Below are 17,139 nucleotides of genomic sequence, written 5' to 3'. Positions count from 1 at the left end.
CAGCACCAGAAAACAGCAGAATAAAATAGGAAGCAATATACAGAGGACAAAAGGACAGACAGATTTTATGTACTAGCACCTTATTGCTGGCTTCCCTCAGACTCCAAGGGAAGAACTGGTGATCAACATGGACAAAGGGGCTCTATCCTGTTACCATGTAATTCAGCCTAGGTTGCTAAATGCATCACTACCTGATGACACCATCAGACTGATGGAGGGGCCAGACCTATTTTAACCCCAGCAGATTTAGCGTATCTGCCACTCCTTGGGAACATTAGTAACATGACAAAAAAGGAGCAAAGTGCACTGGCATCTGTAGGCTTTCAATTCAGCGTCATGAGGTCAAATCCACAGTGTCTGCATTTCTGCTGTCCCTTTCCCTCTTTCCTCCTCCAACAATCACTAAGAATGCCACTGAAACACAGTTAACTGTCTCGCTGTATAAGTCTAAATCAGGAGCTAGATATTTAGATCCAAGAAGCCCATGTAAAGGACACTTGGCTCCATGTCACAGAACAGCAACAGCAGTGCAGAGCAGATGGATTTTCCTGGCATACTTTACTTCAGGAAGAACTGAAGGGAGATTGCTTATGCAAAGAGAGATGCAAGAAGCAGGAACCTACTAAGAGCCAAAGGGTCATCTGTGTCCTCATTTTCATTTCTGGAAAATTATTGCCCCGAGTCCACTTTCCTGTGATCACCTTGCTCTAGCCAGTGCTCCAGTATGAAAAGCTAATCTTCCTATAAGCAACAATACCTGCTGCCACAATAAATGCAAACTGCAGCTTCAAGACTAATTTTAAGCTCAAATCCTCTTCTGAAGAAAAAAGGAAACATCTTCTTTCCTTGGAGCAGGAACTAAAATCCTAAATAATTTACATTTCTTCTTTCTGAACACAGAAGCTTTTAATCATTATAAATTCAGCAGCCTGTCAAACTGAAGGTGATTCTGCAGTGGATTCCCAGGCAAACTGATACAGGAATCAGGCTGATCTGTCTCCCTCATGCACCAGTGCATGCATTATCTGCACTCTTTTACAATTGAGAACAGCCACAAAACACTGCAAGAATAATTTCATTTTTAACTTGTGAGTTAAGGGAAGTGCATTTTCAGGATGTCCCTTTGAAAATGGCATTTTTGTTCGACTGCATCAGTCAAAATCCTACAAAGCTGCTACTCTGCAACAGTGTACAATATCACCAACATTAGGGTAACATGCCCTAAAATATGAAACTTCAACAATCCATCCAGATGTGACAAAAACTCGCAACCACCTTTTTGCTAGGGACTTCCGCGGTTCAGAAACAGGGTAGGTGTATGCTTAAGTTTTTGTGAGCTCAAGCCTCAAGGAACAGGGGAAAAATAAATGCTTAATCCAGGGCCATAGCTTACAGATCTATTAATTATTTATTTACACAATACCGATTTAGATTCACTGTGCAAGTGTATTTCATCCATGGCCGCACAACAATACCCAGAGACCCTCTAATAAAGAGCAGCATTGCAAATTAGGTCAATTTAGGCAAGTATATGCCCTAAGACATGCTAGTGGTTTATCTGGAGAGCACAAAGCACATTCAAGATAACTCAGTCTTTTGCTTACCTCTGTGGGCTTTGTATGCTCTCCATTACCCCAGACATGCAGACAAAAAAGGCAGATGTACAAGTTGTTTAACCATCTTTGACACAAGACCATGAGTTTCGTGTTTCTGAGACAGTTCAGTGATCTTTCAAGTATTATGTCCACTTAACACCCCAACAGAGTCCAATGAACTCCAGCTCCCAACATGGGAATTTTCTCTATCACTTGGACTGAGCTGATGTGATCTGTAGAAATCCCTTTCAACTGCCCTCTCTACTCACAAAGAGGCTGGCCTATCCAATATTTAGACAAGTGTGAGAAAACCAAAGCTTTGTGATGTTCTCCCATGTGGCTTGTTATTGTGAAACATCAAAATAAATACCAGGGAAGAGAACCACAGATGCTCTTCCCCACAAAAGAATAAACACCACAGAAATAAACTACAGATATTCCTGCTGTAGAAAGCCTGCATACTTCTGCATCAACAGTTGTCTGGAGTATGGATGTGTGGAGCTGGAGAGCAAGTTTCTCACAGAAGTTGGGAACTAAATAATAATAAACATTCTGAAATATCTAACTTGTAATCCAGAACACAGCTCCTTACTTAGAAGCATTAACAGAAGAAACAGACCTTGTAGTGTGAAAACCATTTTGGTTGGGCTGCAAAAGGCCTTAATGAATGAGCGTCGGCCACTACAGGAAAACTGACAGAATTCACACCAAGTCCTCACTGCTGGGATTTGAAATATAATCCCAAAATTTTCAGTCCCCTGATTTAAGAAACTGCCCACAGAATACAAATACCACTTGGATTACATGGCTCATATGTCACTCAAGCAAGCCTTGAGGTTTTTTTGTAAATTCCTTGGTTTTTTGTAAAAATATCTGTTGAAAGCACAGAGAACAGTGCTGATTGTTAGCACGGAACAGCAGACAACCTCCCCAAATTGTTAACTTTCAGAAGATCAAGTTTGAGAAGGACACAAGGAACATGAATGCAAATACACTGATAGACTTACCTACCAGCTGAAGGGACCAACCTGGAATTACATTAAGACTATGTTGTCATGTACCTCTGGTTTTTTTTGTCTATCCTATTGTCATCCTATTGTCTATTCTAACAAACATACTACATCAGGAAAACACCATTTGTTTAAAAATAAAAACAAACAAACAAAAAAACCCCACTCAAAACAGATGACTTCTAATTTAGGGTGCCATTCTCTGAACATCAGCACCAGCCATTTCACTTTGAAGACTTCTGGAGCATTCTAGTTCTCACCCAAGAAATTAAATCCTTAGATCCAGCTGTTGTACTATACTTTATTTAGTAACAGTGGAAAAATCTGACCAAGAAGGCAACAGCTATTGTGTTGCAAAGATTATTTCAGGTTTATAGATATTCCCTTAACTTCTCAAAATAAGTATCATTATATGTCCCCAATGAATACATTTATTAAGAAATTCCAAATCACACACATTTAGATTAATTCTGCATTTATTTATACAGAAATGGCAAAACAAATGCCAGCTTTCATAGTTAGTTCACATGCAGTAGCTACACTACTTAGTAGCTTTGCTGTCTGTTTATAAGAGCATTAGCCTGAAGGTATTCTAAGGCTAGATCACGAGACAATTGAGTCACTCAGATAGTTCATAGTTCACATGGATGAAAAAAACATCTAAAAAAAGACTATAGCCAGCTTTTTATTGCAGCTTGAAAGGCAACAAAATAGTCCAGCCACAGTAAAATATCTGCAAAAAGAGGTTTAAGCCTGATCTCTGTTGCTTTTCAAGGGATAAAGGGAAAATACTAATTTACATTGTTCAACTCCCAGAATTTCCAGAGTGTAAAACATTAAGTACATTAAATGAATACAAAATCTAATCTTGTACCTGCATCATCCCACAGCATGCAAAAGTGTTCTAAGTTCTTCTGCAGGATTTCCTGGCTTTTCTTTTGGAGATAGGGACAGAGACAGAAAAACTGATGAACCCAACTTATTTACAGATGCTGAAGCTGTTAACACCAGAGACTGAGAATCCAGTCTATCCAATACACCTACATTGAAATTCCCAGTTACAGCTAGTCAGAAGCCCCACTTCTGCAATGTGGAAGACCTGGACCTCTTGGCTGCTAGGGCATACATATTCACATATGCATCAAGGCCTTTTCAAGTCTCCAAGCAACACCACTGCCTGCACAGTTTCTTCTACACTTGCAAAAACCCTTACAAGCAAATACACACCAAGCCCCAATCAATAACAAACCCCAAAAGATCTTCTGATCAGATACGAAAGGAGGAACAGAGCCCTAACAATTTACTTGAGCAGATATGCCCCATCAGTAGGGGTAATTTTCCATACCTTGCTGAATGCTACAGACAGTCAGCTGAAGACATAAGTATTTGGCATTCATAACAACGTGCATCAGATGTCAGAACAGTCTTTCTAATTTTTAAAGGAAATACACATTTTGATACAGTATAACGTATTTTAAATATTAAGTCTTTTTTGTTGTTGTCAAAGCACAATCAGTGTGATACACATTAATCCTTGTTTTTCAGACATGGAAAGTGCAAATATGTTGAGGGTAACCTATTCTATCGAAGAATCTACAGTGTAAGAACTATTTCCTCTGAGTTGCAAAAGGGATGACTAAGAGCATGAAAGAAAGCGGGGTAAACTGAACCTTAAAGTCTGCCTCCCACTTTTGTCTGAACCAGAGTATTTTGTTAGCAAAAGCATCCTCTCCCAGTACTAAGGGTTAGAGGGAAGAGCCAGCCACCATCTTTAACAACCTGTTCCAAGGGACAACTTCATGGACTGTTATATTTATCCTTTATTTTTCCATTTGAGCTTGATGAGCACTATTACTCACTTTTGCAGTAAGCCCCCTGACCAAATTTCTTCCCTCTTCCAGTGTTATATTTTCTCAAAAATGGTTGAACTAAAACAAACAGCCTTTCTTTATGAGAGTAAGAAAACCATGATGGAGCATGTACCATTATTTGATAAGGCTTCTTTGGTTTTCATGCCTGCTACAGACTCTAGTAACCATTTCCACTCTGCATACTCCAGCACAGCGCTACAATATACGACATAAATCACACTTTACAGGTGTATCCAGCAGCTGTCCTTCCAATGGGCTTATGCTGCACGTATAAAGTGTAACTGGTTATCCATAATACACCACAGACCCCTTTCAGGGTCATGGAACAACAGGATAAGCCAAATATTCACATGCTTTATTCCCAAAATGATTGCTTTACCTTTGGAACTGCCAAACAGGGTATTTGCTTTTTCTTGGCTTACATAGGTTCAGAGATTACTGTGTTGTAATTTATCCTTAACATTTGGCCAATAACAAGAGACCTGAGACGTGAATACCCACTGCATCCACACACACTGCACTGTAATATACAACAGAGGGATTAGACATAGGCACCTTCTCCTACAGGGAGGGCTGAAGAAAAAAGGAAACAGCACTAACTATGAATTTAAGAGACAGTTTTGCATCTAGTTCAAAATTCCATCTCATAAGAGGCAACATTTTTATTCATATTTACATTAAAACATTACAGTAAGTGCACATAAACATCCTTACTTGAAGTTAGCAAGTTAAGAAGTATAATTCTGCCTTAACTTTAAAGCTGGTGCTGAAGAAATATACCACAGAACCTGTAAATTTATTTGATGCACTGAGCATCAGCCATGAAAAACAAAGCATTCAGAAAAAGAAGCCTTGTGAATGTTTTAACACAAACAAGAAATTAACAGCTGCAAACAGGCAAGTCTCTCCAGTTTTACAGGCACACTAACAGTATGTTGTGACTTGCTTCGTGTCAAGCAGATTCTGGTTGTGCATCATTGCTGTAAATGAATGGAAAATGGAGAAACAACATCAAAAGTAAGGGATCAGACAGCATATCTAGAAAAGCCTGCTGTTTTTTCAGCCTTGAAGAAATGTCAAAGGCAGCATGAACAACTGAGCTAGACACTTAGTCAATACCTTAATATTGTAATCAATTATCAGAGTCCTGCTGCAACAAATTAGTCCTGGGCACGTGGGCAGGAAATAGAAGTAGTGTTGAAACTTCTCACTGGCTAAGGCTAGAAACTGTAGACTTAACTATGGCACTGAAATAAAAGAACAAAAGCTTTATACTAGCTGCAGTCACTAGAACAAAGCTTCACTGTAATATCAAAGCCAAAAGGAAAAAAAAAAAAAAATAGAAGATAGCGGGTCTCATTCTACATGGTACTGGCTGGCATTACTTCAGTTCATTTCAAAAAAGATCATTTGTCTTTTCTTAAAATGTAAGACATTGTACTGCAGAATATCCAAGCAGTCACACAGTATTTTTATTCTGTAAGAACTATCTGCAACTGTAAGGATGGAAAAAAAACTTCTCAAAAATGCAAAATACTCCACCAGAAAGCTCTGCATTCATAAATAGGAAATTATACTAATGCTCTGTACAAATTAGAAATGCATTAAGTTGAATGTCTCACATCTCCAGTTTTGGAAACTGACTCAGTACAGTAAGCAGTTCAGGTTTGTTAAGACAAACACTGAAATACAGCCATTTTACTGGCAAAAGTCTGAATAAAGAGCATTTACTAAAGAATTGCTAAATTACAGCAAATTTGGAGTTTATGACTGTATTTTTAAGGCATCAAATCCAACACTTCAAAGTTATGTAGCAACATGCTTTATTAGGTCAGAAAAGACGGATCATAAGCAAAATTCTACTAAACCAGTAAAAAGGGGGGGGAACACTACTTTTCTGCATGGAAAGTAGAGAGAAATGTGCACACTAAGTTTAGAGGGAAATAAAGTTATATGTTGAGACTACTGTAAGCTAGCATAAGAGAAATCTACTCTTCCAGTTTCTAGTCCAGTAACAGATTTTATTGCTTATTAGGAGTTTCCTCAATTGAGCTGATCAAGACATTATGTTGCTAGCTGAATCATGACCTACATGCTTATACAACAGACTATGTTCGAGCTCTTGGAACTCAGCGTCAGGCTTTACCTAAACTAACATTAGTTCAGCCAAGTATCAATAAAAGCAACAAACAGAACAAGCACTTTGGGCAAAGTCTGACAGAAGCCCTGACTCTTAACAGAAGATATCGAACTACTCTGTCACAATTAATATGTAGACCTTTGACAAGAAAGAGAGTAAAAGACAAAAGCATTAAACGCATGTGGATGACTACAGGAAATTTAAAAAATACTGCCACAGTACCAGAGTTACAGATCAGAACTGATTTGTCCAGTTATTTCAGACTCAAATTTACAACATCTGCTTGGCTACAGCACCTCTTTCAGAAAGACATCTGCTATTCACTCAGGGGACACAGGGCTTTCCAGTGATCTTCAGTATCTTTCAAAAAGGGCTTTTCAACGAGTAATTAATTACGAGTAGCTTTTAATTCAACAAATACACACTGATTCTTGGGAAGCTAATTTAGACTGCCAACTCTCTTGAAAAGACCTGGAAACTGCTGCAAGTAGAAGCATCATCTGAGGACTTTTCAGTCTCTTGGCAGATAGAAATTAGCACCAGGTGTCCTGACTGGCGCAAACACCAAAAACAAACCCAATATGAACTCCTTAAAACTCTGCCAGATTTTGAAACGCCATCTGCCACTTAATCAGCTGCGATTTCTCCCTCTGCCATAAGAGCAGACACATACATCAACATGCTCTGATAACTTCAACTTCTTATACAAATGTAGTCTACAGTGATACACAAAGACAGCTCACACCCACAGGTTATCTACAATGAACGTTCCAGAAAAGGAAGGCTCTGCAGGATTCTTCTATTTTTTTTTTTTTTTTTTTTTTTTTTTTTTTTTGGTCAAGTTGCAACACACGAGTTCATTCATTACTTACTTTGGCTAAAATAAAAATTACACCCAAGTTTCCTTTCCATACTTTTTTTTTAATACAATTTAAAGCTCCTTAGGTTTCACTGGAAACAGCAAAACAGAACAGACTGCATAGCCTAAGACTTGGGTAGCCAGAAGACAGGAAGTAAACAAAACCCAGGAAAATAGGCTTTTTTCCATATTCCTTGAAACTAGTCAGTGATAGCTTACAGAATTATCCATGTATCTGTTCTTCCCAGAAAAGAAAGAACCAATACACTAATATAATACATAAACTTGAGTTGCATCACATATAATATAAAATGCATTCAGAAAACTCACCAGGACCCAAACAAGATAGGCTTTGGTGTACATTTTTTCCAGGAGTACCTGCAGAAAGGAAACAAACAAACAAACAAATTACACTTCAAGCCAGTAAGGGGCAGTAGGGCTGCCTTTTTTAAGATTCAAGATTCTTTCCACATAAGGTCCTCAAACTTTGCTATTTCAGTTTCTTTCTTGTGATGGCTGATGGCATGATCTACAGCAAGATTTAGCATTATAAGGAACTGCTTATAATGGAAATGCAGGATGCATTCCCAATTACAACTATCCCATCACAATTATTATATTTAAGTTGGGTAGCACTGTTTTACTTTACTCATGCAAAGAAGACCACAGATAATGGAAAACTATCACCTACACTGGCTTTATAGCAATTTTTTTTTCCTTCTGTACGCTACGGTTACTTTATTTGCATAGAGGAGCAACAAATTAACAACATTGTCAAATGTGCTAACAGTCAAGTTAGATATAAATGAAACCACTGAGAAAGTTAACCCACCCTTACTGTATTACTTGAAAGTTATGTGAAAATTGACCTATGGACCTCATTATTTTGAAGGCTATTGAATGAAAGCAATCTTTCAGACTACTGGGTTAAGTGCAAAAGTCGTGCAGAAGTTCATAAAAGGTCTTTTGACAACACCTTTCTGCAGGCTTTAGGAATAGTGTGTGATCCTATGGCATGGTTTTCATCAGGAAACAAGCTGCTTTTTACCACCACTGCACTTGTTTCCCCCCACCTCAGCCTTGCAAATAGAGCTTTGCTCCCAAGTGAAAATCTTACAAAGCTTTTCCAAAGGTTTGTATCTGTTCTTTTGATTCACACTGGCAGAAAAGACTAATTTTAATTCACAGTTAAAGATAAAACAAACATCTGATACAGAAACATGAAGTGGAGTAAATATCCTCAACAACCAGAGCTAATCAGCATCCTCTCACAAGAATCTTGCTTAAATTAAACACAAACTACGCAAAATCTAGTGTACACTGTGTCTTGCAAGCATACAGCTTATAAGCAGGTGACAGAACATCATTTAACAGACAGATTAATTATCCTGTATTTTTAGTCCTTAATGGGAAGTTTCAAGCAGATAGTAGACAGTGAATGTCCCTAAAGCAAATAGGTAAGGAACAGAATTTTGCAGAGCCAGTGTCCAATACGGTGAACTGCAAAGAAAAAGAGCCAACTATCTCAATTATTCTGAAATCATAAAGCATAGCGGCTCCTTCTCAAGACAGAGAGATTCAAGTAAAAAATTGACTACACAACAGCTGATTACCTCTGGTCTCACTGACTTTCCTTGCTAAGTGCAGTGGCCCAGATGATTTTGGTGTGCACTGGTTCAGTGAAGAAGACCTGGTCTTGGCTCCTAAAAGTAAAAGCTTAGATGAACTTTAAAGTAGCACTATGTCAGCAATTAAAGACATATCTTACTTTTTACAGTTAAGTACAAGATACACAAATCTACTCAAACACAAAACGATAAACCTTCTAGAACATTTAAGCTGTATTTAAAATTAGCTCTGCTTTACCAGAACTCACCTTGGAAGAAATAAAAAGATAGTTTTAAAAACCTTCTAAGCAGGAGAAAACATTAGTAAAGATTTCATTTTAGCACTAAGATCAAGTTACTTTCATCTCAAAACAGCAGCAAATACAACGCAGCTACGGAAACACTGGCTGAAAGAGACCTCCAGAGACCAGATATCCAGACTCCCACTCAGAGCAGGGTCACCATTAAGACAAGGTCAGCTGACCACGCTTTTATCTAGATGAGCCTTGGAAACCTCCAGGAAGGGTGGTTCTATGGCATCATCGGGCAAGGATGCATTTCCCACTCTACAATTTGCAAGCATTTCTGATTGCCACATCATCTGGTGCTACTGAGAAGAGTTTGGCACCATGGCCTTTACAGCTGTCCTTTTTAAGTTACTGACTACACAGGCTCAACTCCCTCAACTTCTCCTCACTGGACAGAGACGCCAATCATCTTCCTAAGTCTCCACTGGGTCTTTCCAGTTTCAAAACAACCCTCTTGGTCTGGGAAGGACCCAAAACACAACACAGTAGTCCAGGTAACACTGATCTGAAAGGGAATACCAGCTTCCTTTGGCCACACTGCTCCTGCAGGTGCTGAAGGCACACTTCCAATTCACTGAAGATGATGAGCTATGCATAGTTGTGCCACATGTGTTGGACCCCAACAGAAAGCATCAGCTTGTCAGAAAGCCATATGATTCATGTTTGTTTCAAACTGATTTCTAATTTGTGGCAAATTCTGTTTCATTTCACTCTTTACTTTTTTAAAGTATGTCTTTAGAGCAAGACGTTTGGCAGGAATCTCTTAACTTATTCTCAATTATGTCAGATAACAGCTAAAAATTTAAGTCTAAAGCAGGAGTACAGTATTTAATTAGGTTTATCCAATTACAGTAACCAGTTCACCACAAAGACGATCAGAAGCAAGCTGATAAAAGCTAGGACTTAGGAAAGAGACACAGCAAGCTTATTTATCTGCTCCCATTATGCTTTTAATTTTGCTCAGAGAATGAGTTGTCAGCTGGTGCTGGTGGCTTGAGTAGAACAAGCACGGTCAGCCAATCAAGAGGTCCTAGCTCGAACAGAAATAGGAACCTGAACAATGTTTAATACAAAAGAATTACATTTAATGTTTCTTTTAGCACAAGATGATAAAACAAAATTAATTTTCTTGTCTCCATTAAAGCTTCTAATTCAGCCAGTAAGAAGAATATCAAGAAAAAGCAGCATGAAAAGCTAAGTTTCTGTGACTCCTCCCTTCGAAAGATGGGAGGAGTCATTGATCTACAAAAGAAGATACATCTACTAATACCTTATTCAAAAATATATCCCCATCCCCTAAGGCCCTTTCAGCTCTGAAAGGGGTGAAGATAATACAAAGTCTGCATAAGGACAAGAACAACCATACACTGAGGACAAATTCAGGGTACGTCTGTTCTACAGATTACCAGCAGTGACAGAGTCTGTGCCTGAACTTTCTGAAAGAAAAGAACTCTTCTCAAAACAATGCAAACCCCACGCAATGACACCTGCCATGTAGCAAGGTGCATTTAGTCCCTGTACCACGAACATTTCAGCCTTCCTACAAAGTCTTTGAAGCACCACTGATGTGATTTTACCTCCTCTATCTACAAACAGACTCATATACCTTTTGGAGTTGACCTCAACGAGTGCAATCTAGGTCTTGGTAATGCTTTCAAAGAGACAAACCCCAAAGTGCCATTCTGGCAGGCTGGTTTTGAAGGCCATTCTCCATTCCTGATGACTGTGGCACTTGCAGCTGCAAAACAGAATCACAAAGAATTTTCTCTAGGCATATAGAGTTTAGGGAACACTAAATCATAAGCCAAGACAGTTTTACTAGAGATTAAAGGACCCTGAAAGAGGTTTGAGTTTATGCTCAAAATGGAAATTTTTCCTTGAAACACAAAAACCTGAAATTTTGGGAAAACATTGTTTCAATTACCCAGAAAAAATATGAACATACTTCTGAAGTAAGTACAGATTGAGTAGACTTTGGTTTAGGCACTGAAAAATTATGTATACTAACACATTAAAGAGCAAGAATTCACATGGCATTTACCAGAGACAAGCAAAAATTAAGTCACTGTGGAATTGTCACAATACTGCTTTTCTCTCTAGTCATTAAAAAAAAAGGGGGGGGGGGGGGAGCTTTTGTCATATATTACCAGGTTTGCCTCAGATTAGTGTTTTAATGAGACTGGCCTTTTTTTAAAGGCAATGTGAACTACATGTCTAATATTGTTCATCAAAAGATGAAAACATATACTCTTGAGATTATTTTAGTGTCTTTAAATAGACTACCATACACCACGTAAGTTAACTACTTCAAAAGATGCTTTCTGGCCACTAAATATTTTCAACCACAGAAAGAGGGTTTCCCTTTAACTAACACATGCAACTGAAGCCATCACTGTTTTTTTAAAAAAGGAAGTTGGAGTCTCTCTAAACACACAAAAGCTAAATATTTGCAAAAATATCTATAAACAAGGAACAATTTGCATAACACATCAGTAACAGTTATTCTGTGGGAATCTGACCCTGATCAACATCAGATCATTAAAACCAAGTTGTTTTAGTAAAGCATGAAGTGTGAAGCAGTCCTTAACTTTTTTTGTAAATCACTAAATTAGGGATGTTTGCTCAGAGTTCACTGCAAGCAGTTAACAATTGCCTGCAAACTAGTGTGCTATTTCCTCTTCTAAATCAGCAGCACACCATGGAAGTCATGCTTGGGGAGAGTGAGCAGCCTTCTGGTGCAGACTAGTTAGGACAGTGTTCTGTCCTATTGAAAACTCTGCAGTCAGCTAACCAAACTGTGTGCAGGAAAAACAACCAAACAAACGAACAACAAAAAACCCCACCAAAACCCCACAGATTCAGAGTTTGATCACTTTCGGATTCAAAGCTGTTTATTCATAGAATTTGGAGCAGCTACTGCAATCCTGAATAAAGACAGACAGGTATGAAGTGATCTCAGCCCAATAAAGATCTGAAAACTCAACTCATTAGAAGAATTTTAATGAAGTATTGACTGTACAAAAATGCAGATGCAGATCAACTGCTAGGATCAGCTTTTTAACTTCTGAAACACTATTTACTTTATATGTAATTATTCTAATGCAATTAAAACCTGGATTCATATTCTTAACTTCAGAGTTAAACATTTCAGTATGTTCAAAGGGTAGTATTTTCAGCTCAGCACTAAAACTGAGATTACTGTTAAAAAAATCTGATTTTCAATGCTCAAACTGACTGCCTGCATGCAAAATATGCTTTTAGTAACAACAACATTTCAAACCTCATGATTTTTGAACTTCTCAAATAAGAAATCATTTTAGAGAAAAGAATCAAAAAGTTTAAGTGTTCATTAGACAAAAAAAAAAAAAAACCCTAATGCTGCCACACGGAATTACCAATCCAAGGACATCCCATAACAAAGGGCTGAGCTGACAAAGCAGGATAAATGCTCTCCTGTCATTTTTTCTCTCTGCTAACACAAGACAAACTCCGAACAAGCCAAGCACCTTTTTGATTTAGTATGGTTGACAGGATCACAGCAGTTTGTCATAAATTTCATGACACACACAGCATAAGCCACCCATTATGATCTTTTGTGTCCCACAAATCTAATAAAAAACACTACAGGTTTACAAATTTTTTTCCTGACATTATTACATATTAGACTAAAGGAAAGAATAAAAAAACAAGAACAGCACTGTACTTAGCATTAGAGTACAAAGTAAATTCCTTAGTTCTTCCCAATTTGATTCAAAGTCATAAAAATTTAACTAACATATGAATTACACATAATCTAATGTCATTATACTCACAATACCTGACTATTAGACATAAATAATTCTCATCTAGTGTAAAAAATTCTCTAAAGAAAAATAATCTCACAGAAAATCAGCAGATCAAAACATTGCATATATTTACCAACCTCCACAAAACAAAATACATGCTTTAGAATAGAAATAAAAAAGGAATACAACCTACTTCTCTTCCCAGTAAACGTGGCTAACAAAGGAACAATACAAAAGCTGTAAGACCCCACTACCAGCAATGTCAGTAAGGTAATATCATAGTGGCTTCCTGAGTCAGTCGGTGGTGTTAGTGTAGAATTGATGAAAATAACAGGAGAAAAATTAGTTTCTGTGCAACTGCGGAGTCCTCCTGGTATAGTCATTTAAAAAAGATCTAAGCAAGCTTAAAGTCTACGAGACCGCAGCCATGTTCAGCCTCTCATATTGCTCTTGCTTGGTCTTCGTGAATCGGAGTGGAAAAAATTGTAAGCTTGAAGGCAGTGGACAAAACAGATTACAGCAGCTAGCAAATCAGGCTAAATAAGGAGTCATCTGTTTGGATACTTAATCTGAATACACTCCTTTGTTATGAAGCGATGACCCCTTCCTTTGTTACATGAGGGAGCAAAATGAAGAGCAGACAAAGCTGCTTAGCAATTCCAGATACAGTCCTAAACCTGAACAGCAAAAGTCAACATGGCTGTCACAGGATCAGAACCAATCTCATTACAAAGCAACCTGCACACAATGCATATTTTATTACATACTCTTATTCATTTGAGGAATATGTTAGGTTTTAGTTTAATGAAGGCAGTATGGGGCCGGGGGAGAAGAACACGAAAAAATGTAGTTATGTATGTATGCATATGCGCATACATAAACCACAGATGTATGTTAAATCACAGTTCTCTTTTTCAGTCCATTGAAGACAGACTTAAGTGCCATCTGGCACAAACAAAAGGCCTTTGCCCAGTCTTCAAGATATAACAGGTGATATGATAGTAGCAGAATATTTGAATGCACTTATTTGAATATGCATAGCTGGGAATACTAATATGTCTGATAGTTGTACGTTATTTCCTTCATATTTTTTGCCCTCAGAACTCCTAGGAACTGCTGTAGAACTTCATAACAAAGCAAGTCCTGTTATTTTTCTCCCTAGTTTTAATCAACATGGATTTGGTTAGTTCATACACCAATGTTTACAGCTACCTTAGAAATTACAGAAGTCTACATGCAATGATTGATCTTCTAAAACAAGCACTTACCTGCCTGTAATTTCATCTATACATTTTGTGTTAAAACTCTGAAAGCAGATATAAATCGGTTCAAGAAAATAATTAGTATCAAAATCCTGTAACACACTGCTCCAAATATTATGCCAAGTAAAGCATTCTGTTCAGACTTATTACACTACTCGTAAACACTGGAAAATCTTGCTTAAGAAGACATGATGGTTATGTAATGTTTCAGGATGGAAGAGAAGTTGTACCAAAATCTCAATTCATCAACCCAAAATCCAGGGCTCAAAGCTCCTTCAGGCAGTAGGTCTCAAAAAGGAAAGCTCTAAGTAAAGAGGCAAAAAGAGTAAGACCTAGAGCTAGTAAGTAGTACAGTCAGAATTAATACAGGTACTTGTCAGACAGGACTCCCTTCCAAGAGGATTTTTTCCCACAAGCAGTTGATGGTGGTCATCAATCAGTTAAAACCCATAACCCTCACATATACTTACAATTAGTGCTGAAAAGACTTTGCTCACTCTGAGCACTGCTGACTGATGAGAGGCTAGGTGTTCTCTCAAGCACTGATCTTTTGACAGGCACTTTGGATTTGGCAAGGGATTTACCAAAGCTAGTCCATGAGGCTGGAGAATTTTTCACTGAGGCATGCTTCTCTCCTGGCAAAGATCCTACGCCTGTCAATTAGGGGGGAAAGAGGAGGGAGAAAGAAGAACAAAAGGCATAGGAAAGAAACTTAAACATTTGCTTCTTTTACAGGTATGCTTGCAAATAAAAATACTTACACAGTAAAAATCCATATAAAGTGGCTTAATCTACTTCCTACTGACACAGTAAAAAGTGCTGTAGATGCAGAAAAACCATTCCAAGGACTTAAAGCCTCAGAAACAAGTCAAGAGCTTTACAGACTGGCCTTGGTGCAGACATCTGCGCAAAAAAAAGGGCTGTTTTTGCATTCTCCTACCTAGCATTATGGTTTGCTGTACCGGCAATCCCACAAAAACATAACCTCCATTCCAAAGACAATCCAAGAAAGGATTCTTCTGTTTGTTCCTCCCCAAAACAGATTCACAACTCCACTCCCCTTTGACAGAACACTAAAAGATAATATCCTTTCAAGGAATTAGACAGCATGAGAGTATCAAATTGTTTTGTACTCATACTAAAAACTGAGTAGTTCTACAGAACCAATTTAACAGCTCTTCCAAAACCAAGTTCTTAATGGCCAGCTGGTGCAGCAACATTTTTATATTAAGTCCAGTTTTCATCTGAGCTTGTTGAATGTAAGCATCCAACAGCTAAGCTAATCAAATAGGAAAAGCACCTATACAGGAGATAGGTGTAAGAGGAGCTCACTCTTGCACTACTAACAAAGCAAATACACTTTCCACAAGAAAATTTGAGTTTAGTCAAATTAAGCTTTCAGTTTATTTCTGAAAAGTGTGCACCTAGATTAAAATTTCAGTGGCCCAGAGAAGTTACAAACACACAGACTTCTTTTGGCAGCTCTGAGTTGACTCCTGCCAGCTCCAGTATTGAGATCTTAATACAGCCTTCTGAGCATGGATAAGAGGTTTTCATTTTTGTAAAAAACCAGACATATGGAAGACAGACTTAATATTTTTTTAGAAAATATTTTGTTACTTATTATAACCAAAACTATCTAAAATACGTTAATTTTTCATGTCACTGCCATTTTCAAGGCTGATAAGACAGTTTATCTTACTGGAAAAGAAACAACTACAGTGTCTCAGGTTTGACTTAAAACAATCAAATTTCTATTTAAAGGGAATACCCTTCCCTTTATTCTTGTAACTATAAACCCCATTTCAACTTCACTTAAGCTAGAAGACTGCTGAAATATGACAAAATTAGCTAGTAATTTCACCTTAAGCAACACCAGTTTTACTACAGGATCTCTACTCTTAAATACTAATCACCAAGAAACCTTCAATTTGCACCAAACCCAGGAAATTATGACATTAAGAGGATTGCATTGAATTTTAGACAAGAAAAACATGCCCAGTGTCTGCCTTTCAACAGTAGGTGGTGTGACAGGATTAGATAACTTGTCTCAAAACATCCTGTATCAAGTACGCAAAATCAGGATCAGCACTGGTAAAAGAAGGTACATCCAAAGCTACTTCCCTCAGTTCAGATCAATTCAGTAACAAAAGAGAAACCTCACTTACAATATATACTAAACCTGTATTAGCATATTATACACTGCTGGTCACAGAATGTAACATACAAGCTTCAATGAGTAATTAAACAAGCTTTGCATAAGATCTCTCTTCACAGGTGCACTTTTACTACTTGTTTGTCATTACTATGCTGAACTCCGATTCTGTATATAGCTTTACTGTAGCCTGTTATTAAACCTCTGAGACAAAATTATCAGCCATATTTTATATTTTTTTGTAAGTTACTGAAAGGGACAATTGAATATATGGAACATGATAAAAAGAATACAAGCTTTTTGTGCTATGAGAACACCACAAATTCACATTTATTAAAAACACCTCTGAAACAGCACTCTAGGCAACATAACAGAAATAATTTTATGTGTTCGACCAAAAAAGTTTCTGTCACATTTTTACATCATAGAACAAACCTGACAGCTTTATAAAATCTTCCACATTGTTTTCTAAAATCTTTTTTCATTAATGGGTCAACATACCAGGAAAATAATTAATCCAGACCAGTCAGAAATTCCTTTTCTAAAT

General features: G+C 37.6%; 1 protein-coding gene across 8 annotated transcripts in view; it reads right to left on the bottom strand.

Annotated features, from left to right (window-relative positions):
- The window catches only part of MTUS1 (microtubule associated scaffold protein 1), a 121,785-nt gene that overhangs the window by 56,923 nt on the left and 47,723 nt on the right, over nt 1–17,139 (bottom strand). For 4 of the 8 annotated variants that reach the window (XM_082282122.1, XM_082282124.1, XM_082282123.1 and 1 more), the window contains 4 exons: nt 14,908–15,090; nt 10,997–11,128; nt 9,089–9,178; nt 7,806–7,853 (listed from right to left, as the gene is read on the bottom strand). The exons of 1 other annotated variant lie outside the window; for it this stretch is intronic. In XM_082282122.1, coding sequence (XP_082138248.1) covers nt 7,806–7,853; nt 9,089–9,178; nt 10,997–11,128; nt 14,908–15,090 — 453 coding nt within the window. The remainder of the gene's footprint in view (nt 1–7,805; nt 7,854–9,088; nt 9,179–10,996; nt 11,129–14,907; nt 15,091–17,139) is intronic. 3 more of the 8 variants (XM_082282125.1, XM_082282126.1, XM_082282127.1) reach the window with 3 other exon arrangements.

Source organism: Coloeus monedula (assembly GCF_965178545.1).
Source record: "Coloeus monedula genome assembly, chromosome: 5".
NCBI classification, from domain to species: domain Eukaryota; kingdom Metazoa; phylum Chordata; class Aves; order Passeriformes; family Corvidae; genus Coloeus; species Coloeus monedula.
The sequence above is the reverse complement of the archived record's forward strand: the minus strand, read 5'-3'. Positions and strand labels throughout refer to the sequence as shown.